Raw genomic sequence first — 22,500 nt, 5'->3', positions numbered from 1 at the left:
GGAGTTTGTTTTTTCTCATCTTCATCAACTCAACCAAATCAGCATGCTGGTAACTACCAACAATCAAAGACATTCTTATCTTTAAACTCATATCATACGTGAAGCTTTCTCCACGTTTGAAAGTGAGGTGTAAAATAAACAGTAACATTTCAATTTTTGTCAAAGTCATATAATTTATGCAAATATTTCAAATTTATTTGTAAACCATAGGAAAAGCAGAATACAAATCAAGACAAACGAATAGAAGTGAAATGAGACGGAAAGTGAAAGGAAATATATTCATTCTTTAAAATGAACGTGTTCAGAAATACTTAAATATTTTTTAGCCGCATAAATTCATTGAAACTGAATCAGGTTTGCATAGGATGGGATGAAAACAACAGTTGTGCATTGAAACTCATTCTGCTACGTAGCCATGTTTAATATTCACAAACACACACACACACACACACACACACACACACACACAGACACACACACACACACACACGCGCACACACACACACACACACACGTACAAGCAGTCGTGTTGAATCTGTTAGTACTACAAATACTTGCATCAGGGTAAATTTTAATCGGTTTATATAAGTGTCTCTTTATATCTATGAACATTTTTTTTTACATGTGATCAAACAACTCCCTTTCTTATTCCTTTTATCTAATTCACAGTTTATTTGTGATTATTTTGTAATGGAATTAATCATTTATTACGTGTATCACCCTCTAGCTAAGACTCCTAATAAAAACGAAATCATTATCTCCCAACACAAGGTGGGACGACAAATGCGAATTTGAAATTAAGGAAGACAATGAGAAAGATGTGTACAGTTCACATCTTTTTGCATCTAATATCTGTATTTATTCATTTTTTGTATCTATTACTAAGTCCTTACAGCTTCTAGTTAGTGGTGATCATGTATGGCATTATTTCATTCTGTTTAGAAATCTTCAGCATGATTTAAATAATAACTTTTTAAATAGAGATAATATATCTATTTAAAAAGTTACTGTTTGTGAAGATTAATTCTTCTGCCATTAGCAGTGTTAATACTTGGAAAATTAGTTTTTGTTACATTCACTATTAATATAAGTATAATTGCCCATCAGTTTTACTGAAGAGTTATGATGAAATCGAAATGTGTATTCAGAGGACAAAAAACGAAAGAGAAGAACCAACAAAAATAAATTTCAGTTTAGGATTTTTATCGAAAATTTACATACTGAAAATTTACATACAAACACCAACCCTAATCTATACATTACATAATAAAAAAATATATTAAACGACTAAGAAGTACACTTATCTTGTGGAAAGATAAGATATGTCATGGCTAATACAAGAAACAATACAAAGTATGCGTTTTGTAATTTATGTGCTTTCATTTGAACTATATGATTTCATATTATTATTCTTTTAAGTATATATATGACTCCACGCATATGTGTTTACATAAAGCTATATATAAATATATATATATATATATATATATATATATATATGAAAGAAGGTTTGAAAATGCACTTATTTTTTAAAAATATTTATTTACTTTGATAAAATATATTTAAAGTATAAAGCTTTGTATGAACTTTGTAGTGTTACATACTGATTGTCACACATTCTCTGATATTAAGGTGAACTTGTTAAAAACAGTGTTAAAAACAGTGTATGAAAATACACATATGGAAAAATACATATACATATTCTTATACATATTCTTTGACAATCGAATAAAATTGAGAAGGAACTAACCTGGCCTTTTTCTCTTGTGTAATATATATATATATATATATATATATATATATATATATATATATATATATATATATATATATATATATATATATATATATATATATATATATATATATATACATATATATTATATACCAATAATAATAATGATGATGATAATAATAATAATAAGGATTATTACGAAGTAGCATGATATTACCGTTTCTTCCTATATATATATATATATATAAATATATATATATATATATATAAATATATATATATATACAGTTTCAAATAGACCTACACATGTTTCTACTGCATCGATTAGTAAACGTTGAATGCGTGAGTGATTGTTTGTGTGCGTGTGTGTACATGTGTGCGTGTTTATGTATGTATGTATGTATGTATGTATTATGTATATGTGTATATATATTGTATGATAGAAAGCTGTTTTTTTTTTACTAAAACATTACATTTAAATGCATCGCTAAGTTTTTTCACAACTTTGTAAACCTTTACGCATAATTCATCCAATGACCGTGTTTTCATTTATTCTTTTCGGGCTATTTTTTCTACACTATAATTACTATAATTATTTATTTATCAAATTTCTGCTATACTTTTTACCATCATTATTCAAAACACCTTTTTTATTATTTTCTTCGCTACTCTCATCATTATTCTCACCAATACCTTTTATCATCAGCATCATTTAACAATTAAGGAATTTCTTCTTCTTCTTCTTCTTCTTCTTCTTCTTCTTCTTCTTCTTCTTCTTCTTCTTCTTCTTCTTCTTCTTCTTCTTCTTCTTCTTCTTCTTCTTCTTCTTCTTCTTCTTCTTCTTCTTCATCATCATCATCATCATCTTCACCTTATAGTAGTAGTAGTAGTAGTAGTAGTAGTAGTAGTAGTAGTACCTAGCGTTAATTTCCTATGTAACGCAGCAATCGCAAAACTGTGCCTCATTTATATGCAATTCTTTGTTTTATCAATGTATTTTTTTTGTATTTCTCTTATATTTTGTTTTTTTTTTCGTATACTCAGATTGTGAAGATTTATCTTGGTAGGTGTTTGCACTGTTTAACCATGTTATTTCTATATTTTACTTAGATGTATTATTTCAAGAACCTTGGCTGTAATTTTTCAACATACTTTTTTTTACTTAACTGTTCCTAAATATACTTATTACATTCCTCTTTGTCATACATCTTAACTGTAACGGTATATCATTTTGTAAGTGGAATAAAAAACAAACAAACAGGAAGCAGAAAGAGTAATACAACAATGGACGAGAGTACAGAACATATAAATATGCTAGGACGAGGATAGGGAGAGGAATGAACGTTTCGGATTTGTAGTCTTTCACCAACCATAGAAAACCAGGAATCGTATCAAGTATAAAATTAGTGGTAAGTGATGTTTGTTTCAGAGATCAACTTCAACAATTTCTGTTGTTCATTAGGAACACCAACATTAGATATTTCCATTTTTCCTTCATTTCATTTATTTGCTAAGTATCTCTCATTATTCAACGTTAATAAACTGTAATAAAAAAATAAATTCAAATAGCTATGAGATTTATGTTATTAAACCTATCTACTTTATTTTTCCTCAGCTTCTGAATTTCTTTGTAACAATCTTGGCTGGAAAGAAGTTTTAAATTGATAAAGATAGAATTTTTCTTCGTCGTTTCTATTATAAATGTTCCGATATTTGCTATGATTTGCCATTATATTCTTATTCATACAAAATTATTTCGGTGTGATATTGTGACATCTACATTTAGTTGTCGGGTTTTCAAAACCATTTGTCGTCTATCTTGTTTTAGTCTTATTAGCATAGCCTCCGTTGAATATGATTATTTATTCAGCCATATGTGTCAGTATATTCTGACTCAGTTACAAGTTGATAGCCTAAGTCAATTTGATTAATAGTTTCCAAGTATTTACTACATCTTTCGCCTTTTACTGCTTGTCATATGTGCGAGGTAGTTTTTCTCCGATTGGCCGTGGTGTTATGCAGCCATGAAGATATCTTCCAGCTGTTAGACTAACACTGATAACAAGTTGGTTCAAAGTAAGCGTCTACATCATAAGTATCTTGTCAGATACTCAACATATAGTTGCTTACTTTGGCAAAATTCTTTTGTAAACCATAACTAGAGTTATGGTTGCATGTTGTATATTATTTATTTCAATTTCTTTTTCAGTGACAGTGTTGTCATTATACTCCGCTGCTTGTATATCTCTAATTTTGTGCTATACCTAATTACTTCCTTGTTTCTAGCAAATAGGTTTTGTTTCCGTTGCCTTGTCATCCATACTCTAGTTGTTTTTACGATAATTCCCTATTTGTATGAGACGACACTGTCCACGGATACGTGATGTATAAATCTAATCTATTTCACTTTAATGTCGTATATTATAAATCGTTTTATAAGTGTCATTGTTTTCTTATGTGTTTCTTGACTACACTTAATTTCCGGTTTATTATAGAGAAACTGTAGTTAATAAGTGGGATATTTAATGTGTTTATTCAATATTGCATTTAGTTCGCTTCTAAACACTTATTTGATTCTTCTTTAACATTCGTTTCTATTTTTTTCTCACTTTCATTCAGTTGTGGGAGTTCTATATAACATATTTTATGTATCTTTAAGAATTTTTATTCCCGTACTTTAACATTCTAATTTTTGTGTTGCTGATTTTGACTTACCTCTATATTCTTAGTTCTGGAATTTAATTATGAAGTTGCTTTGGTATCACAAGTCTTAAGCCCTATATTTGTCTAATAAGTGTTTAGGATCTTTGGAGTACTTACTTATATGTGGATGCAACACTTTTCCTTTCAGCCAAAATCATCAAGATATCAATTGATTTTGGCACTCATAATTCCCAATGAGTCACTTCAGCGTCGGTAAAATAAATGTTTATTCCAACATTGAAGCTAACGAACATCAGTTATATTATTCCGTAAATATTTGCAGACATCAGTCCATATTTGTAGACATCTGTCCATATTAGAAATAATAATTACTATGAATCGTTAGTACGAAATGCTTTGCAACATTTTATCCTGGATTGCGTTTTAAGTTCAAATGCTGCTGTGGTCGACGATGGCTTACATCCTTCTGAAAATCGATACATTATATATCGGCTTAGCACTGGAGTCAATGTAATCGACTTCCCAATTCCCTCGAAATGACTGGTCTTGCGCCAAAAATTAGAAAGGATTATTACGAAGACAATAGAATGGCTGAGATACCAGAGCGTTGTTTAACGTCATACACTCTAATGTGTTGTGATACATTAGTCTCTCCTTTCAAATCACATTACTGTCATTGCAAACCTGTAATTATTGGCCTATGACAAACGACAATTTGGGTGTGGCTCTTTTCTCAAATTGTATCGCAGTCATTACACATCCATTATAAAGCCCAGTGACAAAAGATGCCCCGTATGCAACCAACCTATCTTTTATTCATATATGTGCGTCAAACACATCCTCCGTATCAACTGTGTTTGATACTTAATTTTGTAATTCTTCATTTTCATAATCAACATTAATACGGTCCGAATCCATTTAAATATCCCTAAAAACACCAACCACAACTTAACTACTCAAACCAGGTATTGAAATCCTATGTGGTCGCACGGATTGCTGATAATATCAGCCAAAATCTCCCTTAGACGGAAACTGAAAGAAGCGTGTTGTATATATGGATATATATACATACATACATACATACATACATATATATATATATATATATATATATATATATATATATATATATATATATATATATATATATATATATATATATATATATATATATATATATATATATATATATAAAATGATTATCTCTAAATCTCTGAACGAGAGACATTCACTGACAGTACTCTATAGTAAAGATTATTAGCCAACATAATGTGGCAATCCAGGTTACTGTCATTTAGCCACAGGAAACATCGTCTCTAGCTGGCTATACGACACACTGTCTGCGTCCTTATATTTTCGAACAAGAGTGTTTAGTATACCCACGCAGCTCAAAGCAATATTTGTGTACCAATGGTTTCTGGGTTATGCCTCTTCATCAGCACAGAATAACTGCTCAGCTAAAGATGGCGCCACTAAACTCTTGTTTGAAATATATACTTTTCAAAATGACACTGAAAGTCACTGGAGAATACAGTGCAAGTGCTAGAGTTAACAAATTTATAGCATTACTAAAATTGCTTATAAATCAAAACTATCCTTTTCAAAACTAGAATATTCTTCAAATCTGTTCGTTAATGATCTATGCGAATCTTTAGATGTTATTCCCCACATAAAAGGACTTCTCACAAGGCTGGATATTGCTATTGTGATACATACGAAACTTCTCTGGACTACATCATTACGACAAATATTCACTAACATAAACTCAGTTACTTGCTCTGCAGTCACAAGATGCAATAACAATTTGCTCCCAAGCGTACATCTAAAGTTACTAAGAAAAACTGCTTAACGGGTAAACCTGATTCTTCTTTATCCAACTCTGTTGCAAATGACTCACTAACGTAACGCATCTTCTTCACAGATTTCTTTTGTGATTCAAAGGCAAACTTACTTTGTAGGTTTTAACTTTGAACTTCAAATTAAATATTAATTGTATAGATCACACTAGTTTCAAGCATGACTAATTTCTCACCTAGTTTCGGTAATTGTAAAAAAAAAAAATAATTAATACCTATGTGTGCATAAATACACGCAGAAGCACAGGATATATATATATATATATATATATATATATATATATATATATATATATATATATATATATATAACATGCATAAATATGAACACACACACACACACACACACACACATGCAACTACATACATAAACACACATATATGTACATGCACACACATATGTATACATATACACACATATATATATACATAGACACATGTGTATACATACACATACACACACATACACACGTATATATATATATATATATATATATATATATATATATATATATATAGAGAGAGAGAGAGAGAGAGAGAGAGAGAGAGAGAGAGAGATCCACACACGTTTGCGTGTGTGTGTGCGTGTGTGTGTGTGTGTGTGTGTGTATTTGGTAAAATAGACCAGAGAAGTAGAGCTCTATACTAGAGTATATGTTTTCTTTTTAATCGACAGAAAGTCACAAAAGTGACTCGAGGGCCGAAAGTTTCTTTCGTAACCATAGTGCATGGCGCTTATCAAATTTAAGTGCTGTGCACGAAATTCTCAGCTCTTCAGTTATCTAATAATATTTATAAAAAGGTGTATGTATCTGATATATATATAGTGTGTGTGTGTGTGTGTGTGTGTGTGTACGTTTGCATGTGTATTTGTATGTATACATATATGCACGCACGCGCACACGCACACAGACAGACACACGCACGCATATGCATACACACATATTTACATGGTTCTAATTTTTAAGTTATTGTAAGCAGTTTTTCAAGATTCTACTCAACTCATCTCTTCACATCAAGACTAACTCACCCTTCAACTACATTCATTTCTCATTCATTTATTACTTCACTAAATTTCACTACCATTCCCCCTCGCTCTTTCCAACAATACCTTCTTGTTCTTTACTGCGGCTTACAACAACAACAATAACAATAACAATAGAAACAACAACGACCTTTAGGCTATGGAACATAATTCTCTTTGATTTGTCATTTGAATTTCTCCATCTTCACATCTTTTCTGCTTCATCTCTCTCTGTCTCTCTGCCTCCCACTCTTACTTAATTTCTTTGTCAACTTTCTCACTATTCCCCTCTTTCTGTAGTTCTATCTCACTTTTCCTCCTTTCTCTTTCTCTCTTTAATCTCCCTTTCTATCCCTCCCTATAATTCTCTTTGTCCTCTTCTCTAACTCTCCATCTTCTTTGTCTTTGTCTCTCTCTGTCTCTGACACTATTTCTTACTCTGACTCTCTCTCTCTCTCTCTGCCTCTGTGTCTCTCTCTGACTCTCTCTCTTTCTCTCCCTCTCCCTCCCTCTATCGCTCACTCTTTCTTATTACTTCTCTCATTGCTTTCCATTTTTATTCTTTCCGTTGTCTATTTATTGCTTTGTTTTTCGAAGTGTTTTACATATTCCGAGCTATTCTCGTTGCTTTTTAAAACAGCGAAAATTAATGAAAACCACTCACCACAATGCCTATATCCTCTTTATTTAATAGTTTCTCTATATAGATAATAACTACTACTTTCTCTCCTCAAAGTTCTCTTTCTTAGTCACTCTTCATTCCTCTATAACAGTCAGTTTTTCTTCAGATTCATTTGGTCAGTCAGCTACTTCGAACTACTTAAACGATCAGTTTATTTTTAGATTCTTATGGCTAGTTCGGTACTTTATATAACATCAGTGGACAAATTATCTCTTACCTTTTATGATATTCGACTAATTTTCTATCTAAGCTGAATTGTTAGTTTATTTTTCTCTCTACTATCAAACGCATTGTCCAGTCTTTCTTCGCATCACCTTAGCGGTCAGTATTTATTGTTATGTCCGCTCCACTTATTCATTATATAAAACTTGCTAGCCGTTATCAATTATGTCTGACGGTGTGTCCACACTTTATTTACTTCACTTTAGTGGTCACTATACATTTTTATGTCTGCTCTATATATTTATTTTATAAACTCGGTGGTCGTCAACAATTATATCGAACATTTATGTCCATCCCTGCTCCGCAACCTCCTTATATAACTTTGGTAACAATTATTACTTACGATGTACAATATGTCTACTCATTATATATTCCACCTTAGTGGTCAGTCTACATTATGTCTCTTTCCAAGTACTCCTTATATAAACTTGATGGCCATTATAAATTACATTGTTCGCTACAGCTGCTTCTTACTTCACTGTAGCGGTCATTCTAAATTCTAATGTCTTAGTCACATATTAATTTTATAAACTTTCTGATTGTTTTATTTCTGTATTCTTTTATTGACTTCAATCATTTGGAGTGTGGCCATACTGGAACATTACCTGAAATCGATTATATCAACCACGGTTCTTACTCTGCAATTTCTTTTATCGTTACCAATTTATCGAATAGATAAGTTTGCCAGTAACTGTTTGGGATGAATTACTTCGTATGTTACATCAATCTTTGCTTCATTTCCAATTTTGTGATGACATCACACTGCTAACACTACTCTAAATATTTTTTATATGAACTTAAATACCATTATCAGTGTCCTTTTTTTTATTTTCATAACCTCAATGGTCACTATTAACTCTTACAGTAGATTCAAAACGTTTTCAAGCGGTTCACGCCAAAAATAGTTATACTATCATCAGTTAAATCAGCCCTACCAAGCCCCACCTTTAATCATATAACGATTATACGGTAAAAAAAAAGAGAAAAAAAAACATACCAGTGAGGTGTATCAAAAATTTCATTTTACATCTGTACAATGTCTACGTCAATTTATAGTTTTGCTACAGTTGAACATTGATGATTGTCATACTTTCTTTCCCCTGTGTTTTTATCACTTCTGTTGGCGTGAGAAAGAATTGCTCGAAGAACTGCTGGTTTAAGTTTCATTTCAGGTTCTATTTTAGATACACACATACATTCATACATACATACATACATACATACATACATACATACATACATACATACAGACAGACAGACAGACAGACATATATACATACACACATATACATACACGCAAGCACACATATGTATGTCTATGTATACAATCATATCTCACCCTACGTCGTTAATTGATTCCAGAGGACACGACTTAAGTCGAAATAACCATTATTTAAATGTATATACATGTAATAATTCAAATCTAGGCTACCCTAGGTTGTTTTCATGTTTGCCTACGAATTCGGTAAATTGTTACGCATGCCTAGGTTGCTTTTATATCAGAAAGAAATGATTTCAAATACTATGCAGTATGTCTACCTGATGGCTGGCGTCGGTGTTACTCGTTAAGGCTGATGTCGATTGTTGGGGATTGTCAGCTGACTCCTGTTGTGATGGTGTAGATCGTTGTGCGAACTTGTCTGAAGTTCCAATGTTTCTTCTATTTATTTCCAAGGATTAAGTAATAAGGTGCAATAGTATCTTCAGAACCCCTCAATATTTTTACAAAACATTTGCCTCTAATAAGGCAAAACATTTATCTAAATGAGGAAAAGCCTCTTGCGTTTTCTTCAACGTAAAACGAGGGGCCTCGGAAACAAGTTTCTCTTCTCTTTTCTGTTGTTCATGAAGTTCCATCAACTCTTCGTTTGTCAGGTGTTACTCTTTTACTCTTTTACTTGTTTCAGTCATTTGACTGCGGCCATGCTGGAGCACCGCCTTTAGTCGAGAAAATCGACCCCAGGACTTATTCTTTGTAAGCCTAGTACTTATTCTTTCGGTTTCTTTTTGCCGAACCGCTAAGTTACGGGGAAGTAAACACACCAGCATCGGTTGTCAAGCGATAGTGGGGGGACAAACACACACACACACACACACACACACACATATATATATATATATATATATATATATATATATATATATATATATATATATATACATATATACAACGGGCTTCTTTCAGTTTCCGTCTACCAAATCCACTCACAAGGCTTTGGTTGTTTACTTTTCTCAAATAATTCATTAAAATCCTGTCCTTCCAACTCCATTTCCGTTTCATTGCTCAACTGTATCAAGGTATTGTTCACTTCGACATTGTCAAAGCCCTTAAAGTCATTGACAAATTATGGGCACAGTTTCTTCCGCAAACCATTCAGCGCCGTGCTCTTCATCTTCAGATGCTACGTTCACTGTGGCTTTGTAGATGTCGTGACTTTTCCATAAATCACGGACTATGATGCTTTCATCGATGTCACTTACAGATATTGCATGGCGTAATGTACGCTTCATATAATAGTGCTTAAAGATCGCAGTTATCCCCTGGTCCATTGGTTGCAGCAGCGAGGTAGTGTTAGGAGGGAGGGAGATAATGATAACATTGGGATGTCTTCCGGATGGCCAAGAGCGTTATCTGGTGGCCAGGAGCATTATCTAAGACAAGCAGAACTTTAAAAAGAATCCCTTTAGCCTTACAGTACTTTTCTGCTTCAGGATCAAAATGACTGAAAAACCATTCTTCAAAAATAATGATAGTAACCCAAGCCTTTGAATTGGCCATCCATATTACAGGAAGAGATGTCTTAGGTTTGTTCTTAAGACCTCTGAGGTTCAGCGCGTAGTAGATAAGCAGCGGTTTTAGCTTGCAATCGCCTGCACAATTTCCTCCCAACATTAAGTTCAAACGTTCTTTTCATACTTTGCAGCCAGGAATTCTTTTCTCTTCCTTGGATATGAAAGAACTATCTGGTAATTTCTTCCAATGGATACCGGTCTCATCAACATTGAATATTTGTTCGGGTAGAAATCCATTATCTTCAGTAACCTTCGCTAATGTAGCAGGAAATTCCGCTGGAGTAACATCTTTAGCTGATGCACTTTGCCTTTGTTTGTTAAGAGAGTACAAATTCTGCTGCTACTTAAACCTCAAAGACCATCCCTGATTTGCCTTAAATTCTATGTCTTTCTCATCTGGATGTTTCCTTTTCAAATCTTCAAACAAAAAGAATGGTTTCTCCTGAATTATTTCCTGACTACAATTTGCTTGCTGACGATTTTGCCTTTCAACCGAAAGGGCAAGAAGCTGCTCCATCTCATCGTAGATTCGTCCTCTTTTCTTGTTGATGATGGTGATTTTCATCCGTGGAGCATCATCTTTCACAGGTGCCATAACCCTATCTCTACCGTGCACAATAGTTGATACAGTTGTACGGCTCAACACAAACGATCGTGCAATGGCTACAATCTTTTCACTCTTTTCATTTCGTTTTATCATATCCACTTATCTTCCAACAATATGGCTTTACGCTTATCACATTCCCTAGAATTCTTCTTCGGAGCTATGGGACTAAAATATAAATTGCAAAAAATAATTGTACAAAATGTTACAGCACTGTAGACGCAAATACATTTGAAAAGCTCGCGGCTGGAGCACGAATGCTACCCATCGGAAAATATCTGAACTAGTACACTTGTTCCGATTTGTGTTACTGTGAACCTGTAACTTTTAGTGCTTCTGTTTTTAAATGAATTTTAATTCGTTTTGATGCATACTCTATTTTAACATTAATTCTAATATACTATACAGATTATGTTTTTATTGCTTTTTTATTTATTTCCCGTACACGAATACGAACGTAACCAATCGATACAACTTCAGACTGACAATACAGTATAATATGAACGTTATTGTTGTTTTACCAGGCGACACAAATTAATACTGTATTTGATATTTATTTAATATTTTAGAAAGACAGACGTGTCTTCGGAAATGACGTAAGTCGAAACGGCTTAACCGGAGATGTATGTGTGTATATGTATATGCTGGACTGATGTCGACGTGTAAGCTTACAAAACAAAATCTTAAGGTTTTGCGATTATTGGTGACCAGTCAAAAAGCCGTCCTCCGGTTTCATTTGCTGTAACGCTAGTAGAGGCATGTTCGACATTCTGTTCTAGGAAGAGCGTACAATATACATGTACATACATTCATACATACATACATACATACATACATACATAATTATTCAATATTAACAGGGCCGTAAAAGAAGTTCTCAAACTAGTTGAGACAAAAGTACAAAATTAATTGCAGAATAAAACCATTAGGTCATGGACTCAAAAAGCCACAGCCCACAAATGACCACATATAGGAAGTACAGCACAAACCACAAAACCAAAGTAGCAAAGGGAATTCAAACTTTTTATACATAAGAATACAATCGATTAAGAATATAATAGAATAACATAAATAAATAAACTGCGATTAAAAGGTGATTAAAATATTATAGAACGGTACAGATATAGTGGAATAAAAAAATATATATAGAAAAAATAATATAGAGAAATATATATACATACATACATACATACATACATACATACATACAAACATGTATATATATATATGTATATATATATATATATATATATATATATATATATATATATATATATATATATATATATATATATATATATATATATATATTCACCACAACTGCCCGACGAACGGAAGCCTGAAACTCTCAGTAATAGTTTTGTGAGGATTTTGTAGATTTAATAGAAGCATATTACCCTGACATAAATATTCGAGTACTATATTTTTCACCTTGGTTTGATTTTATGTGTGTGTGTGTGTGTGTGTGTGTGTGCGACAGGTTTCCACACTTTCTGTTCAACACGTTCACTTACGTGTTCGTCTATCAGGTGTTATAGCAGAAAACACTTGCCAAACGGGCCGCATAATGTCCTTGCGGTTGCAAAGTGGGCTCCTAAATTACATATGCAATACTAGTAGGATCGAGTTTGATACGTCCTTGAAATTTGGATTTCTTTGATTTTGAAAGCAGATTAACATTGCTCTACTTAGCTTGCGCTAAAAATACGATCGACTGTATGGAAACGATTCGCAAAATGAAAAGAGAGGCAGAGAACGTGCCCTTAATGATACGATAAAGATATATGAGAGGATGATCAATGTTACAGGCAAAGAAAAATACATACAAAATTATAAATCAAAATGCTATGCATATTTCAAGTCGTAACATCTGCAAGTTTGTAGATGCATTGTAGAACAATACGGGAATAAAACACGTCGCAATGTGAGTCAAAAGTAATTTGATATCTGCTGATAGTATCGATACAAAAGGAAGCAATAATGTTAGGAGGCACAGGAACTATTGGAAACGGAATTCGACAACCTGATTAGAAGAATGTCCCGGACTGCAATTGTGTGTAAACCTATATGTGACTATAAAGGTAGGTGGGAAAGTGATTTGAGAGATTGTTTCTCAGAAGAATGAAGACAGATAATGAGATTCAAGAAAAACAGGTTAGCTTTCACACACACACACACACACACACACACACACACACACACACACACACACACACACACACACACACACATATATATATATATATATATATATATACATATATATATATATATATATATATGCACACACACACACACACAATCGCATACCCACACACACGCACACACATACAAATATATATATATATATATATATATATATATATATATATATGGTGGCAGCTGATGAAGGAAATGTTCTCTACGTGGCCTGTGTGTTTTCTGTGCTCTGTTCATGTTCTCTTTTTCATTTTGTCCACGTTTTTTCGTGACGTCCTGTACCAGATTTGCATCTATATATACATGTAGATGTATGTATGTACATACATGTACGTATATATGCATATTCTCACATATTATTTGTATTATATATATATATGTATATGTATAGACAGCGTGAGTGATTTAGGGAATATTTACTCTCTTATCAAGTAAGCTAGTTATGTCCATTTATTTCAGTATGTTTGAAGAGTTAACATCAACGAGGTTCCTTGTGGCATGTACTGCGCAGAAGTTGGTGACGGTGATAATGATTATGCTGATTACGTTGCTCATTCTATGAGTGATGATACGGTAAATATGATAGCGATAATGCTGACAATTTCGGGGACGATAATGCCTTAGATAATGAGTCCGCTGAAACGGTTCTGATTTGTATGATAATACTAGAAGTACAGCTGCCCTAGCTTCAGTAACAAATAATGTCTAATTCTGTCAGCATCGGCAAAGTGTAACAAACACAAGGATCCGGTTAGCTTACGTCGAGTTATTGATTCAATTTCTATCCTACTCCCTACAGAATCTTCAAGTTTTTGCTCATCTTTCTGAAAAAAAATTCCCACAATTCAATCAGCCACAGGAGGCATATATACATATATATATATATATATATATATATATATATATATATATATATATATATATATATATATATATATATATATATATATACATATGTATACACACACACATATAATATATATACATACACACATACACACATACACACACACACACGCATAGGTGCAGGCATGGTTATGTGGTAAGAAGTATATTTCCCAACCACGTGGTTCCAGGTCCAATCCCACTGCGTGGCACCGGGGCCAAGTGCCTTGTACTGTAACCTTGGGCTGAATAAAGCCTTGTAAGTGGATATAGTAGAGAGAAACTGAAAGAAGCTCGTCGTATATATGTATATGTATATATGCGCGTGTGTGTGTATGTGTGCGTGTGTATGTATGTATGTATGTGTATATCTTTGTGTTTGTGTCTGTTCCCCAGACTGCTTGATAACCGTCGTTAGTGTGTTTACATCCCCGTGCCCTAGTGGTTTAAAAAAGTAAGAATTGAGTAAGTAAGTATTCAAAGCGGTGTCCCAGCATGGCCGCATTATGTATATATATATATACACACACACAGACATATGTATATATATAGAAATATATGTATGTCTGTGTGTATGCATGTATGTGTATACATATATATATATATACACATATATGTATGTCTATGTTTGTATGCATGTATGTAAGTATGTCTGTGTGTGTGAGTGCGCCTGTGTTTATTCATATGCATGTATGTATATGGACAATTTTAACAGGGAGAGGCTTAGCACCGATTCCATAATTTAGGTTTAGACGTCACTGTTAACTGAGTCTACGCTTCAACGAAGACAACTAAACCGAAACTCCAGGGACACTTTCAAGCGTTTCTTTACTAAAAAAACATAATGTGATGTTCTACTTAAATGTATTGCGTAACATTTAATTCATGCTTTGCTGTTTTATATAAAACCATTCAATATTTTTGTGCGTGTGTTATATCCAAACAAAGAACAATATTTACAAAGTACTCGATGCAAAATGTAAGAAAAAAATTGAGCTGTAAAACGAAAAAAGAACAAATTTAGGATTATTAATTTTATGGCAGTCTTTTCTTTTGAATCTTCAGATATGGTAATATACAAAATTGATAATATATATTGCAATTTTGTTAATGGTAGGTATACAAAAGAAAAAAAAAAAGAAGCAGCTTAGAAAAATAATGTTTGTGAGAAAGAGGAAAAGTCAATTGTTTTGCGTATGGAATAGGCAAATATTTAAAACTTTCAATAATAAAACTGCTGAGTGGAATGTAAAAAGCTGAATAATTAAAAAGGCAGTTTACTAAATTATTTAGCGTGTCTAACATAGATTTAAAACAGCCATACTAGAGAGCCGATATTTTAGAAGTGAAATGTATTCCTTCAATCATTTTACATAGCATTCTCTGGGCCAGTGGTGGATCCCCCATAAAACTAATGACGCTTAAGCTTTAGGGCCGCTAATCCCGGAGGAGCCCCTCTGAAGCAATTTAATTTTTTTATTCTGTCAATTTTTTTGTTTTTGTATTTTGCCATGCAGATTGCTGTTACCGGTCTTAGCGGACGTCATATCATACTTTACACAGTCTATACATGCTGTGTCTAGCCACGAGTTGTTCATCTATGTTTCTGCCAGTGTGGAGTAGCATAAAAAATAAGAATACAAACGACTCGCAGATAACTCGCTTTACTTGAATTATTTTGGAAACTTCTGCCCTGCCCCTCCCATTATCAAATATGTCTACTACTTTATCATCATGGTAGAGACAAGAATCCTTATTTTCACACCATTATTTAGTGACCAATGAAAGGGTTTGCCTCCTAATTTTGGACTTACACTCTCTTCAGTAACGAAGCATTTTTCTACTTTAAAAATTGTTTGAATATCACCTTGTACAAAATGAACAATTCTTCTTTTATGACTATATGTTAAGTTGTGGACCCTTATCTTGATTAATCTCTGTCTCGCTGTGGCTAATATAAATAATATTTCAATTTCTTTTCACATAGGTCCAGGTTTCAAGAGAAATAGCAATGTCTTCAAGAAAACGAAATTTCTAAATGTCAGAAACTATCGAACTATTTTACATTGTCAAGTAAAAGTTGTCATCACCTGCAAATGAAACAAACCGTACAAGCACCACTGAAATCAATGATATTGCACAAACTATGAGTGCTCTGTATTGCACTTTTGATGCAGATGATGATTACGGTGAGTATACACCGAATTCTGAACGGTGTCAAGTCTATTAGTCCCTACACCTTTCACACTACAAATCCAGATCTACCCTAATTGCACCAAATCCAGAACTACTTACCTCCCTTACACATAATCTTTTTACTAAGGGACTAATAGACTTGACACCGTTCAGAAATCGGTGTATACTCAAAGCAATGACAAGCAATATTACGAAACCGGTATGCTTTTAAATCTCTTTAACAACTCACAATAATGACTTTTATTACCTTTATTCCTACCTCAGTTCATCTTATTGTATATATATATATATATATATATATATCGTTACTTTTCATAAAAGGCCGTACCTTCTTTTTGATTTCCAATGTGCATTTTCGCTTATTTTTCTGCATACTTTCCCTTTACATCTCCACATGTAGTTTCTACTTTGTTTTTGTAACATATTTCTATTATATATATATATATTATCTATCTCTCTGTAATTCCAGAAATGTTGGCAGTGCGCTTCTTAAAAGAAGTTCGTTTGCATAAGCAGCTTAGTTGCCGTTCGAAGTCCCAGTTAGATCTAATATGAGTAATAAATTTCATTATACAGAGTTCCACCTACAGTAAATTCCGTCATCATGAATTTTTGTTGACTTTCAGCACAACGCTGAATATTCATTATGTACATATGCATACACATACATATATACAAGAATTTATATACGTATGTATGTATGTATGTATGCATGTATGTATGTATGTACGTATGTATATGAGTGTTGTCTTGAAGTATTGGTTTTCGATGTTATGATATGATTTCCGGGCGGAGTTTTCGACCATGAGTTTAAAGTTTGATCCGCTTAATTACCAAGTTTATCGAATTAATTGGCTACCAGAGTATTCCACAGGCAGGTTTACCTAAAATATGTCTGAGTTGAAATCAGCATGGTACATTTGAGTTGCAGATGCATTTCCTCAAATAGCCACCTAGATTATAGGAAATGACCTTTGCCTAAGATTCCAGGTAGAAGAATCGAAACCTCTATATCAGGATTGCGAAATAAACCTCATAAACATTGGTTATAATGCTCCTACTTACTCTATACTGTACTACCCAATAAACCTATAAATTTTGAGAGTCGAAATTAATTAAATTAGTTGCACTGAACAGTCACAGATGGTTGATTTTTCTAATAACATTCTAGCTTGGATTGATTGCTTAGAGGTGATTGGGGGATTTTGTCGTCTTTTATCTTTTACCTTTTATCTCACACTTGTTTCAGTCGTTAGACTGCGGTCATGCTGGAACACCACATTGAAGAATTTGTAGTCGAAAGGATCGGCTCCGGTACTTATTTTCCTTTTTAAGCCTGATACTTATTCTATCAGTCTTCTTCAGAACTGCAAAGATACGGGGGATATGAACATACCAACTACACCAGTTGTCAAACGGTGGTGGGGGTCAAACGCAGACTCAAAAACACAGATACATACATACATGCATACATACATACATACATATATATATATATATATATATGCATGTGTGTGTGTGCGCGCGCGTCCGTGCATGTGTGTGTGTGCGCGCGCGTCCGTGCATGTGTGTCTGTGTATGTGTGAGTGTCTGTGTGTGTATGTGTGCTTGTGTGAGTGTATGTGTGTGCGAGTGTAAGTGTATGTGCGTGCGTGTAGGTGTGTATGTGAGTGTATGCGTTTGTGTGTGTGTGTGCGTGCGTGTGTGTGCGTGCGTGTGGGTGTGTATGTGTGTGTGTGTGTGTGTGTGTGTGTGTGTGTGTACAAATGGTTTCTTTCTACCATATCCACTCATCATGCTCTGGCCGGCCCGAGGCTTTAGTAGAAGACATTTACACAAGGTGTCCTACGGTGGGACTGAACCCAGAACCATATGAATTGGAAGCTAACGTCTTACCACACACCAGTCACTGTTGGACTTAAACATTGCAAGAACTTGCCCTAGCATGAACAAAGTCGAAGGGCCGAGACAAGTGAAGGATAACAGATACATTGCCGGATATCATTTGAGGTTAGTTAGATACTTTGTTGCCAGGAACAACAAATAAAATTAACACGAAAATTCTTACTGTGTCAATAAATTTACCAGTTCATTCATTATGACAGCATCAATGGTGTTAAGCGAGAAGTGATGAATATTAGCCTGCAATTATTCAACACCACAAAGTTGACCACCTGACATTACCAGTCTGTTGTTCAGGAGTCTCTCAGGGGAAGTTTACGGATTGAGCAATGATAGGAACCAAGAATTAACCCCGTTATTGTTGTTGTTGGCACTCCGTCGCTTACGACGTCAAGGGTTCCAGTTGATCCGATCAACGGAACAGCCTGCTCGTGAAATTAACGTGCAAGTGGCTGAGCACTCAACAAACACGTGTACCCTTAACGTAGTGCTCGGGGATATTCAGCGAGACACAGTGTAACAAGGCTGACCCTTTGAATGTCAGGCACAACAGAAACAGCAAGTAAGAGTGAGAGAAAGTTGTGGTGAAAGAGTACAGCAGGGTTCGCCACCATCCCCTGCCGGATCCCCGTGGAACCTTAGGTGTTTTCGCTCAATAAACACTCACAACGCCCGGTCTGGGAATCGAAACCGCGATCCTATGACCGCGAGACCACTGCCCTAACCACTGGGCTATTGCACCTCCACTAACCCTAGTATAGATCATAACTATAAGTTTGCGGGTATGTATCTTGTGTATGTGTGTACGGGTATCTATTGTTGTCAGCTTGTGATTATAAGAAGTTTATCATGCATGGAATTATTCATAATGAATAAAGCCTGTTCATTTATGTTGGACTAATCATAGGTTTAACACATTTCTAAAAATAGGGAGCGCAGGTATAGATATAAGCAAGATAGTGACAGCATATATTTCTTATGACCACTTCGGAGAATATCTGTTTAGGAAAAGAATACTTTGAAATAGAACCCTTAGATTGATCTCGTCCATTCGGTTGGTGGTGGTGACGGATTTCATGCGATAAATTATAACCACTCCAGTTGCTTCCTTCCTCGTTTCGGACATGGCAGGTCTTGTGTAGCTGGTAGTAAACACGAATCTCTAGGACACCCGAAGAGCTACATCCTCCATTGCTGCTCGTCTTTCACAAGTAGCGTCGGTATCCTACACGTGGTAACAAGTTCAGATGCAAGTTCATTTGAACCATACAACCATACATACATACATACATACATACATACATACATACATACATTATAATTATATTTATTTAATTATTTACAAAGACTACAGATCCAAACTGTCACTATGAAAATTTGAAAGCCTTTCCTGAAGTTTATACTTTAAATACATACATACATACATATATATATATATATATATATATATATATATCTGTAAAAATATGTGACAATTATTCGGTAGCCATGATAAAACTCCGAGTTTCGTATGCCGGGACAGAAACCCACGATGCCATATCATCAGTTATCTGGCCATTGACAATTGAAGAGATGGCAGCGTGGGTTTCTGCCCCGGCATGCGAAACTCGGAGTTTTATCATGGCTACCGAATAATTGTCACATATTTTTACTGATAAATTCCTGTATTTACATAATATCGAGGTCTCTTTCTGTGTATATATATTTATATGAGCATGTTTATATATATGCAACTATATGCATGAGAATACATGCATAAAACAAAAATACAAATCTGTAATATACATACATACATATATACAAACAGATAAAAATGCCCTGTCATTAATGTTGAAATCCCAATGAAGGAGCCTTGGATGTTGGTTAGAAACCGGCTCTTTCTCTATTGGCAAGAAATCTCGAAATAAAAGTGAACAATGTCATACATACATGCATACATACATACATTCATATATTCACGCTTGGCAGCATTTTGTCCGTCCTTACGTTCACCGAGGTCAACTTTACCTGTCATCCTTTCGGCATCGATAAATTAAGTACCACCGAAACACTGGGGTGGATTTAATCGATTACGTTCCTCCCCACCAAATTTCAGGCCTTGTGCCTATAGGAGAACGGATTCTTCTTCTTCTTCTTCTTCTTCTTCTTCTTCTTCTTCTTCTTCTTCTTCTTCTTCTTCTTCTTCTTCTTCTTCTTCTTCTTCTTCTTCTTCTTCTTTATACTCTGAGTTTAAATTCCACTGACGTCAAGTTTGACTTTTATCCTCTCGGGGTCTAATCGACTTAAACCATCCCCCAATCTAATCGACTTGTACCAAACTTGCTAGCCTTGTACCAAAATTTGAAGTCAACGTTATTATCATCATCATTATTATTATTATTATTATTATTATTATTATTATTATCATTATTATTACTATTACTAAGAAGGCAGCGAATCGGCAAAATTTCTAGCACGCCGGGCAAAATGCTTACTCGCATTTTGTCCATCATTATGATCTGAGTTCAAATCCCGCCTAGCTCGACTTTGCTTTTCATCCTTTTGGGAGGTCGATAAATTAAGTATCAGTAAATCACTGAGGCCGATGTAATCTATTAGCCTCCCCCCCCCCCACAATTTCAGGCCTTGTGCCTATCGTAGAAAGGTTTATTACTAAGGTGACGAGCAGGCAGAATCGTTAGTTGCAGTAGTAGCAGTAAGAATTAAATAGAGCTGACTATAACAGTTAACCGCGTTTTTAACGATTGCAATGGCTCCACTACGATGTAATTGTCTGCAATGCTAACATAAAATCTCAGATTCACTTCTCGGAATAGTAGAAATTGTTAATATAATCCTACTATAATTTAATTCATTTATTCATAATATTTTTTTCGTAATGATAATAATAATAATAATAATAACATTATGATATTGTAATATTCTGTATGAATGCCGAAATCGCGAGGATCACTTTTCGGACTAGCATGGACAAGCATGATTCTAAGGATAATAATTTGATGTAGGGAAAGTTGCAGTAACATTACTAACAAAAATATGAAGGAATAACATAAAATCGCCCATAGACATTAGTAAACTGAATCAATAAGTTAAATGAGATTACCTTTGTTGAAGTATTTGCAGAGCTGTGATGAAAGTGGGGTGACTTGTAAAATAATACTGTGTTTATTAGATTTATCTCTGAGGTTCAATACTGAAGTTGAAGCCAGAGATGGGAACCTATATGGTATTTCATTCTACCTGAGAAAGCAGCTAAATCGCCATCAAATCTTCATCAAATCTCTAGAAACCGTCGTGGATAGTACACTTCGTCTGAGAGGTGAATGCATTGGACAATAGTTTCCTGAACACCCTGCCCATAGGAAGAGACGGAAATATCAGAGCACGATCATAGTTCTGTTCGGTAAGGTCTGAACCAGGGATAAACATAACAACATCAGCCACATCAAAAACAACGATTACAACATCTGCAATAGAAATCACATCAAAATACTACAAACATTTAAACATTTGATCATTGGTGTTATACCATTATGGGAAATTGGAGCGCATCTATTTCTTGACAATGAAGGAATCAGTGGAGATGAGATAGTGCCCACCTCCTTTTGCCGGCCTTCTGGCGTTGATATGGTTGGTGAAATCGTTTACTGCATGTGTGCTTAATCTCAATTATTGCGTGGACGCAGAGTTAGTGCTAAAAGATTGCAGTTTTGGAGAGCAAGGGATAGTAGTCGCAGA

At 34.2% G+C, this 22,500-nt stretch overlaps 2 protein-coding genes across 2 annotated transcripts in view; both read right to left on the bottom strand.

Moving 5' to 3' along the window:
* The window catches only part of LOC149134870 (uncharacterized), a 25,054-nt gene that overhangs the window by 1,697 nt on the left and 857 nt on the right, over positions 1–22,500 (bottom strand). The window contains exon 1 of the mRNA XM_089354564.1: positions 21,866–22,500. This exon is cut by the window's right edge and continues 857 nt beyond it. The gene's annotated coding sequence lies outside the window, so the exon portion shown is untranslated. The remainder of the gene's footprint in view (positions 1–21,865) is intronic.
* Positions 11,317–11,676, bottom strand: LOC149134871 (putative CENPB DNA-binding domain-containing protein 1). Its single transcript, XM_089355835.1, has one exon. It carries the CDS (start codon positions 11,674–11,676, stop codon positions 11,317–11,319), a length of 360 nt encoding a protein of 119 aa, XP_089211961.1.

The sequence above is a fragment of the Octopus bimaculoides genome, chromosome 7 (assembly GCF_046866305.1).
Source record: "Octopus bimaculoides isolate indiv1 chromosome 7, ASM4686630v1, whole genome shotgun sequence".
In the NCBI taxonomy this organism is placed as follows: domain Eukaryota; kingdom Metazoa; phylum Mollusca; class Cephalopoda; order Octopoda; family Octopodidae; genus Octopus; species Octopus bimaculoides.
The sequence above is the reverse complement of the archived record's forward strand: the minus strand, read 5'-3'. Positions and strand labels throughout refer to the sequence as shown.

Coding starts and splice junctions, on each gene's coding strand:
- LOC149134871 (XM_089355835.1), bottom strand. CDS start 11,676: ATGATAAAACGAAATGAAAAGAGTGAAAAGATTGTAGCCATTGCACGA.